Source organism: Ailuropoda melanoleuca, chromosome 6 (assembly GCF_002007445.2).
Source record: "Ailuropoda melanoleuca isolate Jingjing chromosome 6, ASM200744v2, whole genome shotgun sequence".
Taxonomy (NCBI): domain Eukaryota; kingdom Metazoa; phylum Chordata; class Mammalia; order Carnivora; family Ursidae; genus Ailuropoda; species Ailuropoda melanoleuca.
The window spans coordinates 74,584,341-74,608,288 of record NC_048223.1 but is presented as its reverse complement, the minus strand read 5'-3'; the positions used below and the strand labels follow the sequence as shown (position 1 = coordinate 74,608,288).

At 53.7% G+C, this 23,948-nt stretch overlaps 1 protein-coding gene across 10 annotated transcripts in view; it reads right to left on the bottom strand.

The window, feature by feature from the left end:
- Positions 1-5,590: 5,590 nt before the first annotated feature.
- Positions 5,591-23,948, bottom strand: part of ADAMTS14 (ADAM metallopeptidase with thrombospondin type 1 motif 14) — a 72,388-nt gene continuing 54,030 nt past the window's right edge. For 7 of the 10 annotated variants that reach the window (XM_034662636.1, XM_034662638.1, XM_034662635.1 and 4 more), the window contains 10 exons: positions 23,418-23,551; positions 22,926-23,049; positions 21,841-21,921; positions 16,862-17,025; positions 15,291-15,459; positions 14,680-14,812; positions 12,779-12,986; positions 8,892-9,021; positions 8,658-8,768; positions 5,591-6,542 (listed from right to left, as the gene is read on the bottom strand). In XM_034662636.1, the coding sequence (XP_034518527.1) occupies positions 6,049-6,542; positions 8,658-8,768; positions 8,892-9,021; positions 12,779-12,986; positions 14,680-14,812; positions 15,291-15,459; positions 16,862-17,025; positions 21,841-21,921; positions 22,926-23,049; positions 23,418-23,551 (1,748 nt within the window). In that variant the 3' untranslated portion in view covers positions 5,591-6,048. Of the gene's footprint in view, positions 6,543-8,657; positions 8,807-8,891; positions 9,022-12,778; positions 12,987-14,679; positions 14,813-15,290; positions 15,460-16,861; positions 17,026-21,840; positions 21,922-22,925; positions 23,050-23,417; positions 23,552-23,948 lie in introns of all 10 variants that reach the window. The other 3 variants (XR_004626147.1, XR_004626148.1, XM_034662642.1) reach the window with 3 other exon arrangements.

Below are 23,948 nucleotides of genomic sequence, written 5' to 3'. Positions count from 1 at the left end.
CCGAAGTGGCTGTACCACTTTGCATTCCAGCCCGCAAGTACGAGTTCCAGGTGTCCAATGACGTCCCGACACTGGATGTGATCCCTCTTTTTAACGGTCGCAGTAGGTGTGAGGTGGTCTCTCTCTGCGGTTTGAACTTGAATTTCACTAACGACTCATGACGTGGGACACCTTCTTCATGTGCTTACCCGTCATCGCACATCTCTTGCAACGTGTCTGAGTCCTTTGTCTCTTTTTTATTGGGTTGTCGGAGAGTTCCTGATGTATTTTGGATGCAGGTTCAATTTCAGATATACGTGTGGAAAGACTTTTCTCGTGTTTTGTCTTTCTTGCCACTGCCTTTTGAGGAATGCAAGCTCTTCATTCTGACCTAGTCCAATGTCCATCCTTTCTTTCGTGGCGAGTGCCTTCCTTGTTATCTTTGTGACCCAAGTCACAACGGTATTTTTTTACGTTTCCTTCTACAAGTGTTATAGTTTCAGTTCATACCTTTAAGTGGATTGTCCGTTTGGACTGAGCCCATCTCTGGAGAGGACACGAGCGTTGAGGTTTATTTTGCTTATCTGGATCTTCTGATTTTACTGATCATTTATCGAAAAGACTCTTCTATCCTAATTGAATTATCTCGGCACCATGGTTGTGTGGGTGTATTTCTGGAAGCCCTGCTCTGTTCCTCTGTTCTGTATGTCGATTCTTACACCAAACCATGCCGACCTGATTACTGACGCTTCACCGGAAGCCGGAAATCAGGTAGTGTAAGTTCGACCGCTCGGTGTTTTTCCAGAATTGTGTTGGCTATTCTAGATCCTCTGTATTTCCATAAAAACTTTATAATGACTTTGTCAAATTCTAAAACAAACAAGCAAAAAACAGTTGGCTGGAATTTTCATTGAAATACCATTAAATCTGTAGATCACCATGGGGAGGAAGGAAATCTCCCCAACATTGAGTCTTGGGTTTCATGAACAGTCTACCGTTAGATATTCTCACGGTTTTCTGTGGAGAGCTATTTTTTTTAATTTTTTTAATAATAATTTTTTATTATGTTATGTTAGTCACCATACAGTACATCCCAAGTTTTTGATGTAAAGTTCGATGATTCATTTCTTGCGTATAATACCCAGTGCACCATGCAATATGTGCCCTCCTTACTACCCATCACCAGTCTATCCCATTCCCCCACCCCCCCCCGAAGCCCTCAGTTTGTTTCTCATAGTCCATAGTCTCTCATGCTTCATTCCCCCTTCTGATTACCCCCCTTTCTTTATCCCTTTCTTCTCCTACCTATATTCCTAGTTCTTATGTTCCATAAATGAGTGAAACCATATAATTGTCTTTCTCTGCTTGACTTATTTCGCTTAGCATTATCTCCTCCAGTGCCGTCCATATTGCTGCAAATGTTGGGTAATCGTTCTTTCTGATGGCTGAGTAATGTTCCATTGTATATGGACCACATCTTCTTAATCCAGTCATCTGTTGAAGGGCATCTCGGCTCCTTCCATGATTTAGCTATTGTGGACAATGCTGCTATGAACATTGGGGTGCATATGGCCCTTCTCTTCACTACGTCTGTATCTTTGGGGGTAAATACCCAGTAGTGCAATGGCTGGGTCATAGGGTAGCTCAATTTTTAACTTTTTAAGGGACCTCCACACTGTTTTCCAAAGTGGCTGTACCAACTTGCATTCCCACCAACAATGTAGGAGGGATCCCCTTTCTCCACATCCTCTCCAACATTTGCTGTTTCCTGCCTTGTCAATTTTTGCCATTCTAACTGGCGTGAGGTGGTATCTCAGTGTCTGTTAGCCATTTGTATGTCTTCATTGGAAAAGTGTCTGTTCATACCTTCTGCCCATTTTTTGATTTGATTATTTGTTTCCTGTGTATTGAGTTTGAGAAGTTCTTTGTAGCTCTTGGAGACTAATCTTTTATCTGTAGTGTCATTTGCAAATATCTTCTCCCATTCCATGGGCTGTTTCCTTGGCTGTGCAGAAGCTTTTTATCTTGATGAAGTCCCACAAGTTCATTTTTTCTTTCGTTTCTCTTGCCTTTGGAGATGTCTCATGAAAAGCTATTTTAATGTGTATTGCTTCCTTCATTTGCGTTCTCCAACTTGGCTGGAGCCCTAGATCTTTCTCCTCTGCATTCAGCAGAAGCCTGCGGACAAGAGCTGATAAGGAGGTATAGACATCCCCTTGTGCACTAAACTTTACAAATTTGTTAAAATTTCACTTGTATTTTCTTACCTGCCCCTCTGTTGACCACTTTCTCCCGTGCTCTGCCTCAAGTGGAACAGAATACACACCCTCTCTGCTGACAGGGGCTTGTCATTCTTTGGAATTAAGTTCACCCGCTTGCCTTACAACCTCACCCCTCTGATAAGCTAAAAAAGTACCACTTCGTAGGGGCTCCTGGGTGGCTCAGTCAGTTAAGCATCTTACTCTTTGTTTCGGCTCAGGTCATAATCTCAGGGTCATCTCAGGGCATAATCTCAGGGTCATAAGATCTAACCCCCTGTTGAGCCAGGCGCTCAGCATGGAATCTGTTAAGAGTTTCTCTGTCCCTCTCCCTATGCTCCTCCCCCCTCTAAAATAAACAAAATCTTTTAAAAAAATGTGTGGTTTGAAGTGTGTGGCTTGGGCTGCCCAGGCCCCAGCCAACAGCCCCTACATGGGTGGAAGGGCCATAGGGAGACTGGAGAAGGGGCAGGACTCCTCAGGTGGCAGTCTGTGGGCTTTTTCAGGAAACCGGACTCTGACTCTGGCCCTCTCCTGTGGCACAGCCAACAGCTAATGGGTCCTCCACGCAGAGTGGGTCCCCTAAGCTCCATTGCAGGGATTCTCCAGGGATGATGCCGCCCCTGGGAGACACTCTCCCCATCGTCCCTTGCATTTCCTGGTCAGATTGCTTCTGGTGTCTTCACAGGGAGGCAGGGCTAATGCTTTCACTGCCGTTTTCCAGAGGAGCAAAGGGGTCATGTCCCCCAGAATCTTAGGGTCCGAAGGCTTTCACCCCACACTAGACTCTGCAGGGCCCTAAAGGTCAGTGGAGGTTCCTCAGGGCTGGTTTCCTGGTCCCTCTTCCCGGACTCGAGCACCGCAGGCCTGCTTGGAGATGGTACTTCTGCCTAAGATGGCTGAACACGGGTTCCCAACGATGTTCAAATCACCAATTCAGCCCCATGGCGCCGCTTCTTGTCCTGGTGATGGCGACTAGAGGAAGGATTCCCACCGCAGTCCAGGCTCCGTGCGGCCACCGGCGCACAATGCCCACCATGGCACACGATGGGGGCGCCTCGGCATGCATGCCCAGGTGTGATCCCTGCCCGCTGACAGAGCCGGGGTGCTGGGGCTCTCAGAGGGCCCCACTCTGCCCCCCAGGCCAAGGGCACATGCCCACCCAGGCCCCAGGATCGCGCTCTTTGCAGGCCACACTCTGGGTGCCTCAGCCCAGAGAATTCCCTGCCTGAACAGGCATGAGAGCACCTGTCGGGCCTGTGCTGTCCTCTCCCGAGGCTGGCCCCCTAAGGAGTGACAGGTCACTGTGTATGAACCCCTAGGCTCTGGTGGTAGTTTAGAACAGGTGGTTCCCAGGAGGAGTTGCAGACAGATGTAAATGGAGTTTGGACTTGTGGGCTAGACTGTACACACACAGGCATGTGAGGGCCTGGAGGGGGTCTCTGTGCTTGGTCCTGAACCCCACAACTGGCAGGGAAGCACCTGGGGTATATTCATTAAAAGACCATGGTGGTGCGGGTGCCTGGGTGGCTTAGTCAGTTAAGTGTCCGACTCTTGATTTTGGCTCAGGTCACGATCTCAGGGTCATGAGATCGAGCCCCACTTTGAGCTCCACGCTGGCCGTGGAGCCAGCTTAAGATTCTCTCTCTCCTTCCACCCCTCCCCCACCTCTCTCACTCTTAAAAAAAAAAATTGTGGTGGTGGATTAGCGATGTGTGACACAAGATATGAGGCACGGATGGGTGGTTTCAAGTTCCACGTGTCCCGTGTCAGCCTTCCCCACTCACCCAGACGTGTCACGTTCCAACCCCGTACTGTCTGGCACTCTCGTTCTGCCTGGACTTTTCTGGGGAAAGAGCGCTCACCCCCCACTACAGAAGCCACCCTTTGCATGTTTGAACAGTTCTGCTAATTAGAACATTCTTCCCCAAGCACACCCCGAAACCACCTCCCAGGCACGTCTACCCTTTGGATCAGATTCCGATGGTGACCTGCCCAAGGTCACAGAGCTCCTCGATGGTGGAATCCCCAGGCCCGTGGCACTGTTCTTGCCTCTCCACCCTGAGCTAGTGCTCAGAAGAACCCCAGAATGAGTGAGGCCAAGACAGGGAGCCCGAGGGTCTATGGCCCTGCCCCCACCCCCCATCCATCCCCTACCCCTAATCATCTTGCCCAGCAGAGCACATAAGAAAGTTGCTTCACTGGCCTTTTTCTCTAAAACAGAGAGAACAAGAAAAACACAACACAACATTTTTGGGTCCAAAACAAAACACCAAGGACAATGTTAATAAATACACAAAAATGTAAAGATCTGGATCTCAGAGGCACAAGAACGTGTATCCCTGACACAGGCAGGCTGGGTCTCACAGGAATGACTCAGTGTGTGCCCCAGCGTCCCAGGGTGGGGGCAGCAGCGGGTGGAGAGGACACCTGGGGAGCCCCTGCAGGGCCTCTATTCTCCAGGGGTTGCAGACAGGGACCCACTGTTCCTAGTCCTCTAGCCTGGCTCAGAACAGCCCCCCCGCCCCGCCCCAGGGATGAAGGACTGGTAAGCCCCTCTGGCACCTGCTGCGGAGTCCGGGGGACCCTCTGCATGACTGGGAGTAAGGACCTTGGGGAGAATTCCTGGGGACCCAGGCAGCTTCCTGAGAGCCAGAGGGTCTAGAGAAGTTACCTGCCTTTAGAGGTAACACAGAGGCCGGGTGAGGCCCCACAGCCCAGTGGGTCCTGTCTCCTCCCCACCCCAGCAGGGGCAGAGGCTTATATCCTGCCCTGGGGCACTGGGTGGGGGGGGGAGACTCTGGAGCTCAGCCTGGGGACCTGAGCACACCCCCTCACCCAAGCACCACAAATCTCTGGCCCAGCCCGAGCCAGGCTGGAAAAGACCCCTGACTCCAGCAGGAGACCAAGGATTGATGGGGCACAACCTGAGAACTCTTGTTTCTGTATCCCACAGCGTCACCTTCCAGGTCACCCTCCCTTCATGCCCCAGCACGAGGACCAAAGTTGACATTCCCGGTTCAGCCAGCGGTCTAGCACCAGTTGCAAACCCCCTGCATGAGGAGGACAACCATTCCAGAGTGTCCGGAGCCCCCTTCTCTGGGGTGGGCTGGGTGAGGTTGGGAAGCACCAGAAGTAACAGGAAATGCCACGGGCAAGGGCAGAGGTGGCCACCGACACTGCCTTCCAGACGGCAAAGGCGAGCTGGACTCTGCCTCCCGGCCTTGGCTGGAGCTGTGTGGGGCTCCGGCTGGGAAGAGCGGGGCCTGAGACGAGCGTGTCTCCCCACCTACCCCTCCGAGCCCTGCAGCCAGAGCTCGTGACCGCACGCCCCCCACACCCCCCATGCCCCCTCAGCCCCTGAGAGTCCTCCTCGCCTTCCCTGTCCCACTTGGCCTCTCTGGGCAGACGGGCCAGACACGCAGGGCCTCCACAGTGGTCCCCACACGTCTGGCAAAGGCAGGCGGCTGGAAGGATCCAGTGTGGGGCCCCACGGTGTGGCCGTGAGGAGGAGGGGCTGGCCGGCCCCCAGTCCTGCCAGGAGGCAGACAGGAGCCCCCGAGAGCTTCGGGTGTGGGTGCGTCGCCCCGGCTCCCGGCTGAGGTATCTCCGGTGCGGGGCGCTCCGATCTTCTTCCTCACGCACCCGCTTCCAGGGGTGAAGTGTCACAGCCCCAAACCAGAACAACAAGAAGGCAAATAATTTAAAAGGAAGTCTGTGTTCGCCCTGCCCCGCTGTGCGTCCTCCGAGCCGGGGGTCTCTGAGGCGGCACACAGTGTAAACTTGACCGGCGGGAGAGGACAGCTGGGGTTCAGGTGACCAGGGAGGTGGTGGGGAGGCCGGTGCCTGGGGGCTTCGGGTCTTCCCTGAGCTGCCCTTTATCCTCGGAGATGGGCACAGGTGCCCCGGTCCAGCCCCAAGGCAGTCCCCGGGGGGCTCTGGGGGAAGTGCCCCAGGATGCTCGAGGGCTCAGATTCTGGGGAGGGGAGCGGTGCTGGGTCACCGGGGAGCTGGTGCCCAGAGGTCTCGGGAGCTGAGTGGGCTGGGCATGCTGACGGTCCTCTGATCCTGTTGGCCCCACAGTGGCCTCCACGGCATCCGGAGGGGCCTCAGATCCCAGCAGAGGGCTCCCAGGAGTGGAGAAGGGTGGTGGTGAGGCCAGGCCCGCATCCGGGCTGGTGTTGGGGCCCAGGGCCTTCTTGGTACAGGACTCACAGCACAGCCGGTGGTAGCCGGGGATGGAGCAGTAGCGATCGAGCGCTTCCATCTGGCAGAAGATGGACTGGTCCCCCACGCAGGGCTCCGCTGCACACACAGCACAAGGATCGATGCGGGAGGGTGCCCCCCTCCTACTCACCCTAGCGCCTGCCCTAGCTGGACTCGCCCTAAAGCTCTTTCCAGAGGGCGCCACAGGGCTGCCTGAGGGAGACTGGCCAGCGTGAGAACCTTATTCTTTGGGAGAGGAACTAACCCCTCCCTAGAGCAGTGGTTCTCAAAGTGGGGTCCCCACTCACGAAGCATCCACATCACCTGGAAGCTTGTCGGAAATGCCGATTCTCAGGCCCCATCCAGACCTACCCGAATCAGAAATTCTGGGGGTGGGGCCCAGCCCCGGGTTTTAACAAAACCTTCACGGTGATTCCACGGCATGGAGAGCGCTGAGAAGCACAGCCCTACATCACCCGTCATCAGACTTGGCTGCAGAGTGGAATCACAAAAAGCCGCTGCCCTGCTCCCACACCCGGGGAGACCGGACGGTCAGGGGGGCCTGGGCACCAGGTGCTTCTGACCCGCAGCAAAGCTTGGAGACCCTGCTCTCGAGGAAGTGGGAACCGTCGCCCCCTCCCAGTCAACCCAAAGGAACTGATTCCCTCGGGCCAGGGCCAGGCAGACGCCCGGGGAACCCACACGTGTGACGAGCACACGACACATCCTGCTACCTGTCAACACACATTTGGAACCTGCGCCAGTAAATCCGGAAGCAAGCAGATCTGGGCTCTGACTGAGACGCTACGACTTAAAAAGTGTGAGCCCTTGGGCCGGCATTTAAACTTTCCAACCCTCGGTTTTTTCCCCTATAAAATGGGGATAATGCTAGACATCTGCCACTGGATAATAACTTTAAGATGATAAATACCATTTATAAAGTTCCTGGCACAAAGGGATGTCCTCTATATTAGTTTCATTTGTTTTGGTTCAAATATCATCTAAAAATGTTTTTGTGTTTCTGTGATAATTCCAGGTAGGTCTCTCCAGACAACGTGAAGGCAAGAGCTTTGCTTTCTACTAATTTTTGCAGGGGGGGCGAGGAGGGGAGGCTGCAGGGGTGGGATAGGGGCGGGGCTTGGGGGCTGTTTTGGGGGAACAGGAAAGAGATTGGGGGGAAAAAATGGAAAGGCAGTGGCCCCTAGATGGCGCCAGAATTCCAGGACCAGGATCCCAAGGCCGCCCTTTGCTTAGGGCCGCACTTGTGCAGCCTGGCACAGGGACGGAGCAGCGGCAAGGCCGGAGCCAGAAGATACTCTGAGGACATCTAGTGAGACCCCATTTTTACAGATGAAGTCACTGAGCTCAGAGAGGTTTAGGGGTTTGCACAGCATCACACAGCCAGTTGGTCCACCACTAGAAATTAGGGTCTATGATTTTTCTACTTGTCTTGTCAGACCCTGGTCCTTGAGAAGGTCAAGAACAAAAAGAGAAAAAATCTTGGAAGGAAGCACAGAACACAGGGCCTGGTTCATAGCAGGTGCTTTGTCAATATTAATGGATGAATCGATGGGTAGATGGATGGTGGATGGATGGGTAGATGGGCAGGTGGGTGGATGGATGGGCGGGTGGATGGATGGAAAGATGAGAGGATGGACTAATGAGCTCCCGATCTTGAGGCAGAGAGAAGGTGCTACTACTATTTTTGTTGTTAGCTGACAACTAGACAGGAATGCACGCATTATCTCCTTTCATTCTTTCAACAGTCTATGAAGACAGTTCAGATCTCTAATTGCTTATCCCCAAATCTTGAAACCAGATATGATTCATAATTCAGAACTTTTGAAGTTAGAGAGGTAATATTCAGATTATAGAACATCCCGAGTAGGGAATGGGATGTCCCCTTGTAACTATGGCAATGTTTCTATAGCAAAAGAATACTGATCTCTTGGGTCAGGCCAGGTTCTGCTGCCATATGAGTTTGCACCAAATTTAGGAAAACACTGGCAGCTTTCAACATTTTGGAAGTGCAGATAAGGGCCTGTGGACCAGTATGGGCAGCACCCCCAGCTCACAGCTAAGGAATCGAAGGCTTCAGGAGGCTAAGGTCACATGGATTGGAAGCTGGGGCTGCCCCACCGCACGGCCCATGCTTGTGACATCGCGACCACAGGAAGGTCTGGGGCAGGGGGTGGAGTCCCAAGATACACTTACTTGATGATGTCTTGTTAATGGGATGTAGGGGCCCAGACTGTGGCACCCACTGTCCTTCTGGGGTCACAAGTTCCCGAATGTTGGCATTCACTGTAAAGTTCTGGAGATTTCCTGTGAGCAGGGAGAAGCAGCTCTAGGGTTTGGGGTCTCTAGGAAGGGCAAGGATGCAAGCCAGGCTGGGTTTCAGGCCTCAGCCAGAGAAGCCGGGCCTGCCCCCCACCCTATCCAGCTCACCTGCACAGGCGGGCAGGCTGCAGACCTGAACAGTGTCTGGCTTGTCCCCCTCACATTGCCCGAGACTGTTGGCGTTGGTCCGGCACACCACCTGTCGCTGCTGGATGCCCTCTCCGCAGGTGGCAGAGCACTGTGGCGGGAAGGCCAGGCCAGGCCAGGTCCCAGCAGCCGGGGGAGGGGGGCGGGGGGGGGATGGGTGGAGAGACAAGAGGAAGGGGGCGCTAAGCTCCAGAGTCCCGCCAATGCCCAGGCCAGAAAGGTGCAGAGGAGGGCGCTGAGTTTCTACTTGACCCGAGGGACATGCCGAGACGGCTCTGAACAGCCTCGCCAGGACAGAACGCCAACGTCACTACTACTCACTGGGTGCTGAACAGCCCTGCCTCGGCTCAGAGCCCCCTGACGCATTGGTCACCTAACAGTCCACCCTGGCTCAGGTGGGGACCGTGGAGACCCCATTCCAGCCCTTCCACCTGGGCCCACCATGTCTGGTTTGTGCCCCGGGGCCTGAAATATTTTGGGTATTGTTCTGGCAAACCCCCTTGTTGCAATGCACCAGCCAGCGGGACCCGGGGCAGGCCCACTCACTCAATGCTATCTTAGTAATGGGATGGAGGGTCCCGGATTGTGACACCCACTAAGCTGAGCGAGCTGGGTGACAGGGTCTCCACGGACCCCTCCAGCTGGGACATTCAAAGGCTCTGTGACTCCACGTACTGAAACTCAGCCGGCAGAGGCAGGCTCCTAAGTGCCTCCTTCCCCGAGAGGGCAAGGCGTGGGACACAGCGTGCGAGGGCCGTTGCGCACCTCAGCCCTGGGCCTCACCTCCTCTGAGAGACGTGGGCTGGTGGTGGGGGCTCCCGAAAAGCAAGGCTGCCCAGCGTAACTGGGTCACAGGGCTTGGTCAGCATTGTCCCCAGCCTCTCCTAGTGGGACGGGGAAGAACCCACAGACGGGAGCTTGTCTGCCAGGGCCCGAGGGAGACACGAGCACAAAGGGCCACACAGAGATGGGACGAGATGGCTCATCCCCCCAGGATGAAGAATGACAACGGCCCTTGAGCGCTCGGTCAGTCTCATGGGGGCAACTACCTTCCACCTTCCGTCCCCCTGCTGTCAGTTTTCTCAAAGCGGTCCTCTGTGGACCAGCCGTCTTTCTGTTTTATGTTAAAACAAATAAATCTTCATATATGTTATGGAGAAGAAACTAAACTCTGCATAAGTTGTGTGGGGATTTGGGGTTATTTAAAAATACCCTTTATTATGTAATATTTCCAGCATACGGAAAAGTATGAGGAAGTTGGTCATGACAGCCTGTTCAAATACCACCACCAGCTTTCATAAATCAGCATTCGGGCACAGCTTCAAATGCCGTGTCGTGCCTTCTTAAACCTTAAGTGCACCGTATCCCATTGGAAGTGATTTTCCGTCATACTTGGCGCTGTTTCTCACCCGTTTTTCTGAGGGTTCTCTATCTTGGTGAGTATACAGTTGAAGCGTATTTATTTTTCTCCATCTGTGTTATTTTTTTTTTTAAAGATTTTTTATTTATTTATTTGACAGAGATAGAGACAGCCAGCGAGAGAGGGAACACAGCAGGGGGAGTGGGAGAGGAAGAAGCAGGCTCATAGCGGAGGAGCCTGATGTGGCTCGATCCCGTAACGCCGGGATCACGCCCTGAGCCGAAGGCAGACGCTTAACCGCTGTGCCACCCAGGCGCCCCTCCATCTGTGTTATTTTATTGCATGAACAGACCATGATTTTGGGTCCAGTCTCCTGCAGATGGGCATTTAGAGGATTTCCTGAAATTCTGCTTTTACAGTAAGTATGGTTGTGCTTATCTTTGCGACCAAATGAGGTTTTAAAATATTATGGGAGGGGCGCCTCGGTGGCTCAGTCGTTAAGCATCTGCCTTCAGCTCAGGGCGTGATCCCGGCGTTCTGGGATCGAGCCCCATGTCAGGCTCCTCCGCTGAGAGCCTGCTTCTTCCTCTCCCACTACCCCTGCTTGTGTTCCCTCTCTCGCTGGCTGTCTCTCTCTCTGTCAAATAAGTAAATAAAATCTTTAAAAAAAAATATTATGGTAAAACATAGATGTCCTAAGACGTACTATTTTAACCGTTTCTAAGTGTCCAGTTCAGTGGCAGTAAGCACATTCTCACTGTGGTACGACCATCTCTACCTCCTCATCCAGAGCTTTTCCCTTCCTCCTAAACTGAGACCCTGTCCGCTTTAAATAAGAACTCCTCCGGCCCCTCCCCCAGCCCCAGGCACCCACCCTCCTACTCTGCGTCTCTATGAATGTGACTATTGCAGCTAACACAGCATTTGTCATTTTGCACCTGGCTGGTTTCCCCTAGCATAACACTTTAAGGTTTGCATCAAATGAATTTTTAAGAGAAAACTCAAGGCAGAAAATTTCCCTGTGGCCACTTTAAGGGTTTAGCCAGGAGCACTTGGACTGACCATTCGTTCTTATGGTCGGTCTTCCCTCTCCTACCCTGGCCTCCCAACAGCGAACTTTCTATAGAGCTGCTAAGTGATCTTTTACACCTGGAATCAGAGCCCTTTAATAGTTTCTCACTGCTTTTATAATCATGTTTTTTTATTATATTATGTTAGTCACCATACAGTACATCCCTGGCTTCTGATGTAAAGTTCCATGATTCATTGTTGCGTGTAACACCCAGTGCACCATGCAATACGTGCCCTCCTTACTACCCATCACCGGTCTATCCCATTCCCCCACCCCCCTCCCCTCTGAAGTCCTCAGTTTGTTTCTCAGAGTCCATAGTCTCTCATGCTTCATTCCCCCTTCTGATTGCCCCCCTTTCTTTATCCCTTTCTTCCCCTACCGATCATCCTAGCTCTTATGTTCCATAGATGAGAGAAATCATATGATAATTGTCTTTCTCTGCTTGACTTATTTCACTTAGCATTATCTCCTCCAGTGGCGTCCATGTTGCAGCAAATGTTGAGAACTCGTTCTAGTGAAGAGAAGGGCCACATGCAGCCCAATGTTCATAGCAGCATTGTCCACAATAGCTAAATCGTGGAAGGAGCCGAGATGCCCTTCAGCAGATGACTGGAGTAAGAAGCTGTGGTCCGTATACACAGTGGAATATTACTCCGCCGTCAGAAAGAACGCGTTCTCACTACTTGTAGAATACATTCTAATTCCTCACATAGCCCTATAAGCATTGACCCCCGCCTGCCTCTCTGTCATCCTGTAGCCCCTGTCCCTTCCATTCAGCTCCGGTCTCACTGTCCTTTTGGTTTCTGGAACATGGCAAGGTTGTTTCTGCCTTTCTGTGGCTCATCCATTGGGTCTCAGCTCAAATGTCACCTCCTCAGGGAGGCCCTCCCGGATACATAACCCCCATTTACTCCTGCACAGCTCCAACTGCAATCTGTAAATACACTTTTGTTATTGGCTTACTTATCTCTTCTGTCTCTCTTACTGGACTGGAAGCTACACAAGGCCAAGAATCATGTCTAGTCGATGACGGATTCCAGGCATTGCTAGTAGTGTGCCTGGCACATAGCTGGCACTCAGTAAATATTTCCTGACCATAAGAAACCGCTTCAGTTCGCTCACCTGTGTCACGACGATTTGAGCCCATGCCTCCTAGCTCTGACCCAGTTCTAGGTCAAAGCAGATAGTGAATGAAAAGGCCTAGCCCAGAAACATGGCCCAGCAGATGTAGGAGCTGTCGGACTTAGGTTTGAGAAAAATCAGATGGGATCAGATCAGATAGGGGGAGAGAAATTTAGTCAGAGACTCTCTGCCTGCAGGGAGCATGCAGCTCCTCACCCAGACCCACCTTTTCCCAGATTCCCCAGAGAAGGTGCCCCCTGGCCCAGCCCCTCCCGCCCTCTGAGAACAACTCACCTGGGACCAGGCTCCCATGCGCCACTGGGCTGGACAGGGCACGCGGAAGCAGGGCCGCCGGGCCTCGGGCCGGTCTCCAGGGCAGGCCTTGGCCGGCATGGCCTTGTGGGTACCGTTGGAGAGGGGCAGCAGGCACTGCACCCCCCGGATCTGCACCCCCAGCTTCCCACAGCTCCGGCTGCAGGCACCCCACTCCTCCGTCACCCACCTGGAGACAGAGAAGGCAAAAGGTGGAGGGGAGGTGGGACTAGGAGGACACTTCCTCTCGGGGTCCCTCCCACGCCCTGAATCACTGCAGGCAGGAGCTGGAGAGTGGGGTTGAGCTTCAGAGTGCTTGGAAGCCAAGACAACCACCCACCGGGCTCTGCGGCTGCCAGGCTGTGTGGCCTTAGAGAGGTCACTTACACTCTCCTCTGTTTCCTCATCTGAAAATGGGTATAATGCATCTTTAAATCTGGCACCCTGCATGTTCACAGGCAAGCTATTAACGCCCCTAAACTCAGTTACCCCCATCTTTACATCAGGATTCTTTCAACACCTCGTAAATATCGGAGTGTCTCCCGTGGGCAGGTGCTGTCCTAGGTGCTGAGATACAGGAGTAAGCAAAACAGAGGACAGTCATAGCTTGCAGAGCTGAAGCTCCTCCCCTGGGCCTCCTGGGACAATTACAGGACTTGTATACGTAAAGTACTTGGCAGAGTGCATGCACACACTAGGCATGTAATAAATGCGGGTACTATTACTACCACCACCAGCACTAAGCTGGTAGTCTCCAATGTCTTCTAGCCACAGAGCAGCTCCCAAGAGCCAAGAAGTAGCCGCTGCTGGCTGAGTTAGACAAAGACCTAACAGAGGGGGGAGGGACAGTCTAACCCCAACCCCTATTTCCTGAGTCATCTTTTAGTGAATGAGGGCTCTTCCGGCCAACCCCATCCTTTAAAAGATAAAAACAAAAAGGCCCCAACTTCACTGGGCATTTTACAGATGAGAAGCCCGGTGGGGTGACCTGCCCAGGACCACAGAGAGTTAGCCCGTGCTCTGTGACCACAGACGTTGGCAGGAAAGCGGCCTGCATACAGCATGAAAGGAAGTGCAGAGGGCTGAGGGCTGGGGCACACCCGCTTGGCCAGGCACAGGGAGGCCATGGTGGGCTCCACGCTGGTCACCACCTCCCGCCCCGGCCCTGAGGCTCCTCCAGCCTGAGGGAGCAGAGCTGCTGTGAGTCGGCAAAGCCAAGTTGGACCGCTCGGACCCCTGAAGATTCCCGAAGAGGCTGGAGAAAGGACTCGGCTCTCTCCTGGGGGCGGAGGAGGTGCTGGGGTCATCTCTGTGACAGGCTCAAGGTCAGATATCGAATCCCAGACAAGTCATAGCTCTTCCTCTCCACAAAGTCCCCTCCAAATAACCCCAAGAATATGACCTTGTGCTCAAATGCGCCTGTCTCCTCAGGCCAGGGAACCCCATCGGGGGCTAGACTATGGCTGGGAGCTGGCGTCAGCATCCTGGCCTGTGGCCCGGAGCCTAGAAGCACTGAAATCCACTTCACCTCATGGTCCCCTCAGATCACTGAGGGGAAAGCTATGTCCCCAAAGTGGGCCTCAGTTTCCCCATCTGTTGAAGAATGCTAGAAGGGGCAGAACAAAGGAAGCACCATCCTTCTGGGAGTGGAAGTTAACCCAGAAGTCCCACGGGGCACAGATGGGCAAGAAGGGCAGTGCTGGCCACAGGCAGAGTGCTGTGTGGGCTGCTCTGCTCAGGGAGTCCCAGGCGCAGGGGCTGTGAGCCTCTAGGCTCTCAGCCAGAGGAAGCAGGCCCAGCAGCTCCTCCTCCCGGCCTAAAGAGGGTCAGCGACACCCCCGGCAATGGGATCAGGCTCGAAGTCCCTCCCCTAGGACACTCACGCGGGCTGGGCACATGGGTGCTGATTGCAGCGCCGGCGGATGGGCTTGGGCCTCTTCCTGTGGTCGCACAGGTGCCGCTGGACCATGTGGTGGTCGCGCCGGCGCCGGCAGCCGTATTTGGTAAACTGGATCCCTGTGGGAAGGGCAGGCTGACTTGGGCCTGGTCCCGCCAGGACCCTGCGGCTCTGCCGGAGCCTTGGGATGGCGAACTCTGGAGAGCCTGGAGGGCCAGTTCTACCTCCTTCTGTGCCTCTGCACCCCTCCTGTCCTGGTCGCTTTCTGAAGCAGCCTTGATCTGCCCATCTCATGCGTCGCTGGCTTAGTGCAGGTGGGGGAGGAGGGGACCTGGCAGGAGCGCTGCCTCTCCGCTTAGCTGGGGAGCCCTCAGGGGACACAGGACCGGCTGGACTTCTGCTCCAGCACTCCCAGCCCCATAACCAAGGCCCTGCCCAGACAGGCTGTGACACCTGAGACATCTTTCAGGAGAAAGTGGGGCACAAGCTAGGGACACATCAAGAGGAGATCATGTTGGTCCCCAGCCACTCGTGCTCCTCCCCGAAAAGCCCTGAGCTGCCCCCACGAGGCTGCGAGATGGCTGGACAGGCCAGTACCTCCTCCGCAGGCCTTGGTGCAGGGGGCCCAGCTCTTGAGCGCCCACTCGTAGGTGTCTGTCTCCTCCAGGAGCACGTTGTTGCTCCCGATAAGAGGCAGTAGGTCCTCATGGATGATGTATTTGTAGGCCAGGCTGCTGCGGGGGCCACCCTCAGCTGGGGGGAGCACCTGAGGGGAGACGGAGGAGGTGGCACAGGACTGGAGAGCAAAGAGGCAAGGCCAGCATGGGGGAGGGGCCAGGGAGGAGGAATCAAAGGGAAGGATGTGGGGACAGCACCGAGCGTGGCCTGGGAGACCATTCACACCAGCAGCCGTGCAGCAGACTCAGGCTACACCTGCTGGGCGCCAGTCCAAGCATCGCCTGTGTGCTCGTGGCTAATTTTCCCTCCCACAGACCCAAGTTCTAATGAGAGCAGGAACCATGTCTGTCAGTCTGTCCTCCTCACCAGGGCAGCCACACTCCCTGACTCCAGAAGATGGTCTATAAGGTAGACTCTCATCAGATATGTGATGGAAAACAGTTTCTCCCATCCTGTTCAGCTTCTCTTCTCACTGTCATCATCACGTCTTCTGACGTCCAAAATTTCTCAGTTTCCACAAAGACCAATTTACCTATGTTTCTTTTGTTGCTTATGCTTTTGGTATCACAACTAAGATCCAAGGTCATGAGATCGATCCCTCTATTTTCTCTAAGAGTTCTATGGTTTTAGCTCTTGTACTTGGGTATTTGATCTAGTTTGAATGTCTTTATGTATATGGTGTGAGGTAGGGGTTCAACTTCATTCTTTGATATGTGGATAATCCAGTTGTTTTAATTGAAGAGATTATACTTTGCCCATTGAATGGCCTTGGTACCCTTGCTGAAAATCATTGGCTATAGGTGTAGGGGTGGTCAGTAAATATAGGGTGAAGGAAAATATATAGGTTGAATTATATGATGACACCAATAGGTTCCAGACCTTGCCCTCTAGGACCTCCCTGACTAGTGAGGGCAGCACCAGGAAAAAAGCCTATCCACGGTCTCCCCACCACCAGCCAGTATCAAGAACACTGCAGAAAAAACCCCTCCTGGTCCGATCTCCTGCACTAACAGTCCGGCTCCATAAGCCCCAGTCTACGGTCTAGGAAAAGGGGGTGTGGGCAGAGGAAGACCCCAGCAAGGACAGTGACCCCATCCCCCTCATAGGAGGCTGGCAGCAAGAGATGGCACCCCCAGGTCACTTGTTGGCAATGCCGTTATTCCAGCAGACACTGGATGATGCCAGGACGATGGGGGAACCAACCCAGGTGTCTCCTGTTCATTCCTAGGCCTTATTTCTGATGCTGTATTAAGGAGACTCCCTCTGACAGTAAGACAACCATTTATTTCTCCTTCCTCATTTGCCACCCCATCTGCCTTTAAGCACAGAGGGCACCTTTGCCTTGGCCTTGCCCAAGCTGCTGAAGACACTGCAACAGGAAGACTTCTGCCAGGCCTGTGCTAGCTTAACAGCAAAGACAGTGAGCTGGGGGGGCTGGGCTGGGGCAGCAAGGGAGTGGACAGGGGCCACCATGCAGGGTGGGGGCTCACCAGGACGGCAATGGCTTCAGGCAGGGGCCCACTGGTCTTGAGGCTTTCCTTGGCATCCTCCACGACGTACTCCCACTCCAGGCCCATTGCAGTAAAGGTCCGGCTCACTGCTTCCTTGCCCTTGGGGTTGAGGATGAAGCTGCCTGTGACCTGGTTCTTCACCGCTGGCCATGGGGAGAGGGTCACACAGATTTCTATTCCCCTTCACAGGAGCACTAGCCAGACCTCCTCTGGGGCATCAAGACTTTCCTAGTGAACCCCTTGGGGTTCCCTGTGACCTGTCCCTCCTTTCCACCAGAGCCTTCCCCAGTCAGATGGGTCACCACACGGGCTGCACACAGCATCCCCACCTCTGGACCCTGGTGCACCCCATTCCTCCCACCCTGTCCTCCCTTCTTCCTGCCTGACTTATCTTTGCTCATATGTAAGGCTCAGTGCAATCCTCCCCTCCTCCAGGAAGCCATCTTTGATTGCCCAGTCCTCAGGGATTTGCCCTCCCTAAAACTTCTATAGCAGAGCCCTAAGGCTAAGAGTATAGGCTCCGGAGTCAGACTGACCTGGGGAAATTACTTAGCTTCCTGGGCTGCCTCAGTGTCACCACCCGTAACATGGGAATCCTAATTAGACCTCGCTCTCAGGGCTGCTGCCCCATGAGGATAAGCACAGTATCCCACCCCCACCCAGCCACCGTGGTGCTCCTGGGACAACTAAGGAGTTCGTACATGTAAAGAACCAGGCAGCACGCGAGGCATGCAGGTGGCATTCAATAAATGGCAGGCACTGTTACTGTCATCAGAACAGCGCCTCAGAGTCAGCACTGTTGCCGCGACACATGACCCATCTCCCCCACAGCCTGTCAGGGTGTCTCCTCCATCTTGGTGTCCTTGGGGCCTGGTGCAAAGTGAGAGTTTTAAAAACATCTATACGTTTCTACCCCTTCACGTCCCAGTCAGTGAGAAACCCGCACCTGGTTATTGCGGGTGCCTGGCAGGTGGGTGGGAGGTATGCAGGTGCAGACACCCTAGCAAAGGCCGCCACGTCACAGCCTCGGCCACCCTGAAAGGAGCGGGGGGGAGGGGCTGCAGCCTGGGACACAAGCCCCTTCACCAGGTTGGAGAACAAAGGCTCCGGAGCCCGGGGGTGTCCCCACCAAGTGAGGATGAAAACGGTTCTGCGTAACGATGATCCCATAAGAGCCAATGATCAGAGCACTAACCATGCCCTGGTCACTCTGCTACCTGCCTCAGTGGAACCCTGACACACATCCTGAGGCTGGTGCTACCATTAGTCCAGATGGAGAGACAGAGGAGGGGCAAGGGCTTGTCCTGGACACACAGAGGGCTGGTGGTCCAGCTCTGTCTGCCAAGTGGGAGGAGGAGAGATGCCCACCATCTCTCATTGCCTCATCTCTCTCAGCCCCCAAAATCACCCGACCTGGAGTCCGAGCCGGGCGGCTCCTTGGGCCAACCCGGCCTCAAATCTTCCCTCCACCCTGTCTGCTCCCACACCTCTCGGCAGCCGCCGCCCCCCTCCTGGCTGTACATCCCTCATTCCAGGGGTGGTGGGCTGGGCTCCGTGGGGAACACCTGTGAGTCCTGGCCTGACCGCTGACCTGCTCTGTACCCTGAGCGACTACAGGCATCCCTCGTTTGATTTACACTGCATTTTTTACCAAACTGAACATCTGTGGCAACCATACGTCAAGCAAGCCTATTGGTGCCATTTTTCCAACCATTTGCTCACTTCACATCGGTGTCCCATTTTGGTAATTCTTGCAATATTTCAGACCTGTTCATTATGATACTTGTTCTGGTGATCCGTGGTCAGTGGTATCTGATGTTACTACTGGAATTGTTTTCGGGCACCACAAACTGTGCCCACACAGCACAGTGAACTTGATGGATCAATGTCATGTATGTCCTGACTGCTCCACGGACAGGCCAGTCCCCTGTCTCTGTCCCTGTCCTCGAGCCTGCTTATCCCAACACACCACAATATTGAAATCAGGTCAAGAAATAACCCTTCAATGGTCACTAAGTGTTCCAGTGAAAGGAAGAGTCATTGTCTCTCACTTTAGTGCAGAAGGCACGGCAAAAGCCGAGACGGCCAAAAGCCAGGCGTGTGGTCCGGAGAGTCAGCCCAGTTGCAAAGGCAAAGTTCTTGAAGGAAACGGAAGGTGCTTCTCCAGTAAACACATGAATGATAAGAAAGCGAAGCAGCCTTATTGCTGATATGGGGAAAGCGGTCTGAGGGAGAGATCAAACCAGCCACCACATTCCGTTCAGCCAAAGCTGAGAGAGGGGAGGAAGCCGCAGAAAAAGTTGGAAGCAGGGGAGGTTGGTTCTTGAGGTTTTAAGAAGCATCTCCATTAACAAAGAAGCGCAAGGTAAGGCAGCAGGTGCTGATGCAGAGGCTGCAGCAAATTATCCAGAAGACCCAGCTGAGATCACTCAGGAAGGCGGCTAGGCTAGACAACAGATTTCCAATGCAGATGAGACCGTCTCCTCCTGAAAGATGCCATCTAGGCCCTTCATGGCTAGAAAGGAGCCTCCACAGATCATCACGAGGCTGACGGGAGGTCATAAATGAAAAGTACCAGCCCGAGACCCAGCACGGGGAGACGGTAACAGCAGCATTCTCTTCCCTCCATTTCTTTTCAAAGAATCCACGTCCCCAGATCCCAGGAGAGTCTAACGAGTTTGGGCAGGGCCTTGGCTTTCACTGCCCACACTGCCACCTGTCCTGGACTTCTCCAGACAAGACGTACTCTGACAGGCAGGCACACACACACTCACATATACACACCTTGCACATTTCCATGGAGGGCGCAGCTTGGACCTCACACATGCGTAATCACACAATGTGTGTGGACGTCAAGCGCACGTGCAGCCTCCATGGAGCCCTCCTCACCTCCAGCGGATGGAGGAGCTAGACTTCTGCAGGCAGAGCATGGAGGCCGGAAAGGGGGGGGCAGAAGGGGCAGACCGAGGAGGCCCAAGGGGCCGCTAGTATGATGGAATCATCTGGAGAGGTGAGGCAGGAGTGTCTGTCCTCTTGGAGTAAATGACCCTTCTCTCCTTGCCCCCTTTCTCTCTCCTGGCCCCTGTTCTGGCAAAATACCCCAGAGCCAGACAGGCAAGTGGGCAGGGAGTTGGCCAAACCAAGCCCTCCAAACTCACCCTCCCTGTGCAGAGTGGGGTGGTGAGCAAGCGCATGGGGCCGGCAGACAGGAGACCCCGGCCCAGCCTGGTTCACTGCGTGGGTGAATCGGGGAACACAGAGGGGCCATGATCCACAGTGGCCCTCAGTTTTCCCTTGTGCCTCTTGCCTCTCAGGTGCCTTCCAGAGCAGGTTAGGGCTCTCTTACAGCTGCATCAATGGAGACGCAGTCCCCAGGGGGTACAATTTCTCCAGAACACATGAAAACGTTTTCTATTACTTTGATGATAACCTAAAAACATGAATATCAGCATTTTGGTAATACATGGGCTTGCCCAAAGATGTTTTGTGTTTGTGTTTAGGAAGAGCTAATGGCAAGGAGTGTGACCCGGTGGGCATAACAGGTAAGACAGGCCTGTGGGATATGCTCAGGCCCAGTGACATCATGGCACACGTGCCCTCTGTGAGAGGTCTGAACACAGACAAGTGTGGGAGAACCCAGCCACTGCCCAAAGTCAGGGCGGCAGCCTTCTCTGCTTGCTCATTGAGACCCTGCTCCAAACCATGCTTATGTGGTTTAAATTGACCTGTAATTCACATACCACACACTCAGCCTTTTAAAGTGTGTAATTCGGTGACTATTGGACCACTATCTGGTTCCTGAAGACACTTCACCACCCCCATTTGTAGACACTCCCATCCCCCTCCCACCGGCCCCTGAGCACCACGAATCTGCCCTCTTGTCCCTCTGGATTTGCCTGCTCTAGACACATTCATTTTTTAATCGCCAACTTAGTTTCAGCACAAACAGAACACAGCAAACAAATGAATACAAAAATCTCTCCCATTACATTGATGTTCTCCATTTGAATTTTGTCGATTTATTTTGGGGGCCTCAATTTTTAATCTCTCTTGGCCTTATGGTTGTGTAACTATTATAAGGAGTGACTTAATGATTGTGTTTACGTGTCATTATAATAAGAATAATCCAAGGATCCATGTAGCAGACTGCAAAAATGGCTACAAATTCCTCCTATTCCAGTGTGCACACCTCCTTGTGCCATGACTCTGCCACACTTCCCAGCAAGAGATCATCTGTTTCTGCCCCTGGGCTTGGTCATGAGACTTGCTTGGGCCACTAGGACATTACAAAGCATGACATAAGCAGAGACCTGGCAAGTGCTTGCACGCTGGGGCTTGCCTGCTCTTGCCGCCACTGAGGACCATGTGACAGACACCACGTAAATAATCTCAGGCTAGCCAGCCGGACACACGGCCCTGTCACCCCCATCACCCCGGCTGACTGCCAGTACCAACCAGCATCCTACAGACCCACCAGATGCTGCCTTTTGGGTGAATGAGGCCAGGCAGAGAAGTAGAAGCAGCATGAGTAGAGCCCAGCCCAATCTGATGGCCCACAAAGCCATGAGCTAATACAAACACTTGTTTGAAACCATAAAGTTTTGGGATGGTATGTTACACAGCAAAAGGTGACTGATACGTTCTATGAAAATGGTTTTCCTTTAAGAGATGTGTATGATTAATCAACAGTGACTGCCCCCCACAGACACAACCTGCTCCTGAAGGGCAGAGGTGGGAGGGGAATCTTCACTGGATCCCCTCTCACACCTTCTGATATCTAAACCATGGAACAGGTTGTCCATTCAACACACAAAAAAAATTTAAGGGTTCCCTGCCATTATTCGAATTTGTGAAACCCCCCCTGCATTAGAATCCTCCCGTCTGCCCTCCCAGCTTCCCCATGGCTGAGGGCAGGCCCCAGGGCCTGGCGACCCCTCCCCCGGCTCCCCGACACTCACCAATGTGGTGGGGGATCTTCTCCAGCTCCTCAATCTGGATGTGCCTGGCACCCGCGGGGATCTGTACCAGTTTGAGAGCTCCTGCCACAGAGAAGGATCCATGAGCATCTTGAACAGGTGGCCCCGTCTGCCCAGCATACCCCATACTCTGCCCCTCGCACGCACGTACCCAAGAACCTGTTTCCTCATCTGTAAAATAGGAATGGGCCCTTGTCCACACGGTGCTGAGAGGGTCAAATGAGATACTATTGTTTAAATGCTCTCTCAAGTCTAAGAGCTGCGGGGAGGGGGGCAGGTAAGCACGCATGTGCATTCATTACTATCATTCCTCACTTTCTTGAGCCTCCTTTTCTCTCCTGATGTCCCCTCTCCCTTTCTTCTCAAACCTTAAGGGATTTAGATTAAGAACCAGCATGGCTTCTCTGGGCCCCATGGCCCTCCCAATCCCAGGCCTGGAAACAAACCTCTCTCAAAGCTGCCAACCTGGCCCCCACAAGGAAAGGTGAGGCAAAGCTGTGACACTCCCAAAGGGGAAATGGATCTAACTCATCCTAGAATGTAAAGGACGAATATCTGGCCCTTTTCATCAGCCAAGTGTGGCCAGACTGAAAGTGAGGAGGGAAGTCAAGGAACTCAAGGTACCAGGAGTTCAAAGCAGGAGACACCACAAGTTTACCAAAAAAGGGAGAGAGGGAAGAGAAAAAAACATTCCAGTCCAGTCTGGGCTACCTCTTCAGACGTGTCTGAGCTCTCACTCTCCCCAGCAGTCCCTGGGTCAAAGAGATGGCTGGGCTCCTATCACAGCACACTGACCAGCAGAAAAATGCTTCTGAGCTCCTGGGCCCAAACGCAGGCAGCACACACTGGAAGAGGAGGCTGCCAGCTGTAGCTTCTGACTCAGTAGCCTAGGGCAGCCTGGGAAGGTCTAGAGGCAGGTTCCAGGTGCCTCCCCCTATCTGCACCTACCTTGAACTGCGGCCCGGCAGAGGAAGGAGGGCTCGCCTGAGGGTCTCAGGCTCGAGGGAACCTGGCCAGGCCAGAACCCCAACCATCCCTGGTCATCTCCCCAGCCCCAGCCTGCTCACCTGCCTGCTTGGAGGCCTTGCCCAGTGTCCCCTTCACAGTCCTGCAGTGAGAGTTGTCGCCGCCACAGACCCCGCACTTGTCATCTGTCTTCATGGATCCCACCTCCTTGTCACAGCCAACGGGCTGAGGCCAGAGTTGGGGTCAGCAGGAGAAGGCTCCATGTCCCCCGCTACCATCCCCAGGCCGGCAGCCCCTGACTCCCTCCCCGTTCCCCAGGCCCCACAAGTTGACGATGGACCAAGAGGCATTCCTGGACAGGTCTCTGCCACAAACTGGCCATGTGACATGGGCAGGTCTTAAACTTGGCCACTCCTCTTCCCTTGAATGGGGCTGGGTGATAACCCCTTTCTAGCATCCAGAGATTATGCTGAGGACCAAGGGTGTCATGGGTGGGGCAGGGGAGGAGACACCTGTCTCCCCGGGGCAGGCAATGCAGCCCTCCAGTCTCCCAGGGAACGTAGAAGGTGGGGGGCCCAAAGCAGGGAACCTACCACACACTCGCCGCGGGCACAGACGCTGTACGGGTCCCGGTAGCTGCAGCGTGTCCCATCATGGACCACCTGGTTCATGAAGACCACGTCCCCTGTGTCCTCTGACTGGCAGATCAGCTCACACTTCTGGGCATCTGTGGACAAACAGACCATGCCGAATTCCCAGCCGCGCTCAGAGAAAGTGGGCTGGCCCAGGAGGACAGCAGCACCTGTCCCAAGCAGGAAGCTCCTGGGCCAGCTCTGGGTGCTAAGGAAAGCCTTGGGGGTGGAGCTGGGGCTTAAAATCCCTGCTGTGTCACTTATTAGCCTAGTGATCCTGGGCAGATTATCAGATCTCTCTGAGCCTCAGTTCCTTATCCCTGATCAGTAAAACGCCACATAGGATGTTAAAGAAAATCAAGTAATAAAATAATAGTAATAACAATAATAATAAGCCAACACTTACTGAATGTTTACAATGTGCCAGATACTTCCAAAACCTTTACATGCTTTTTTTTTTTTTTAAGTAGGCTCCACACCCAACGTGGGGCT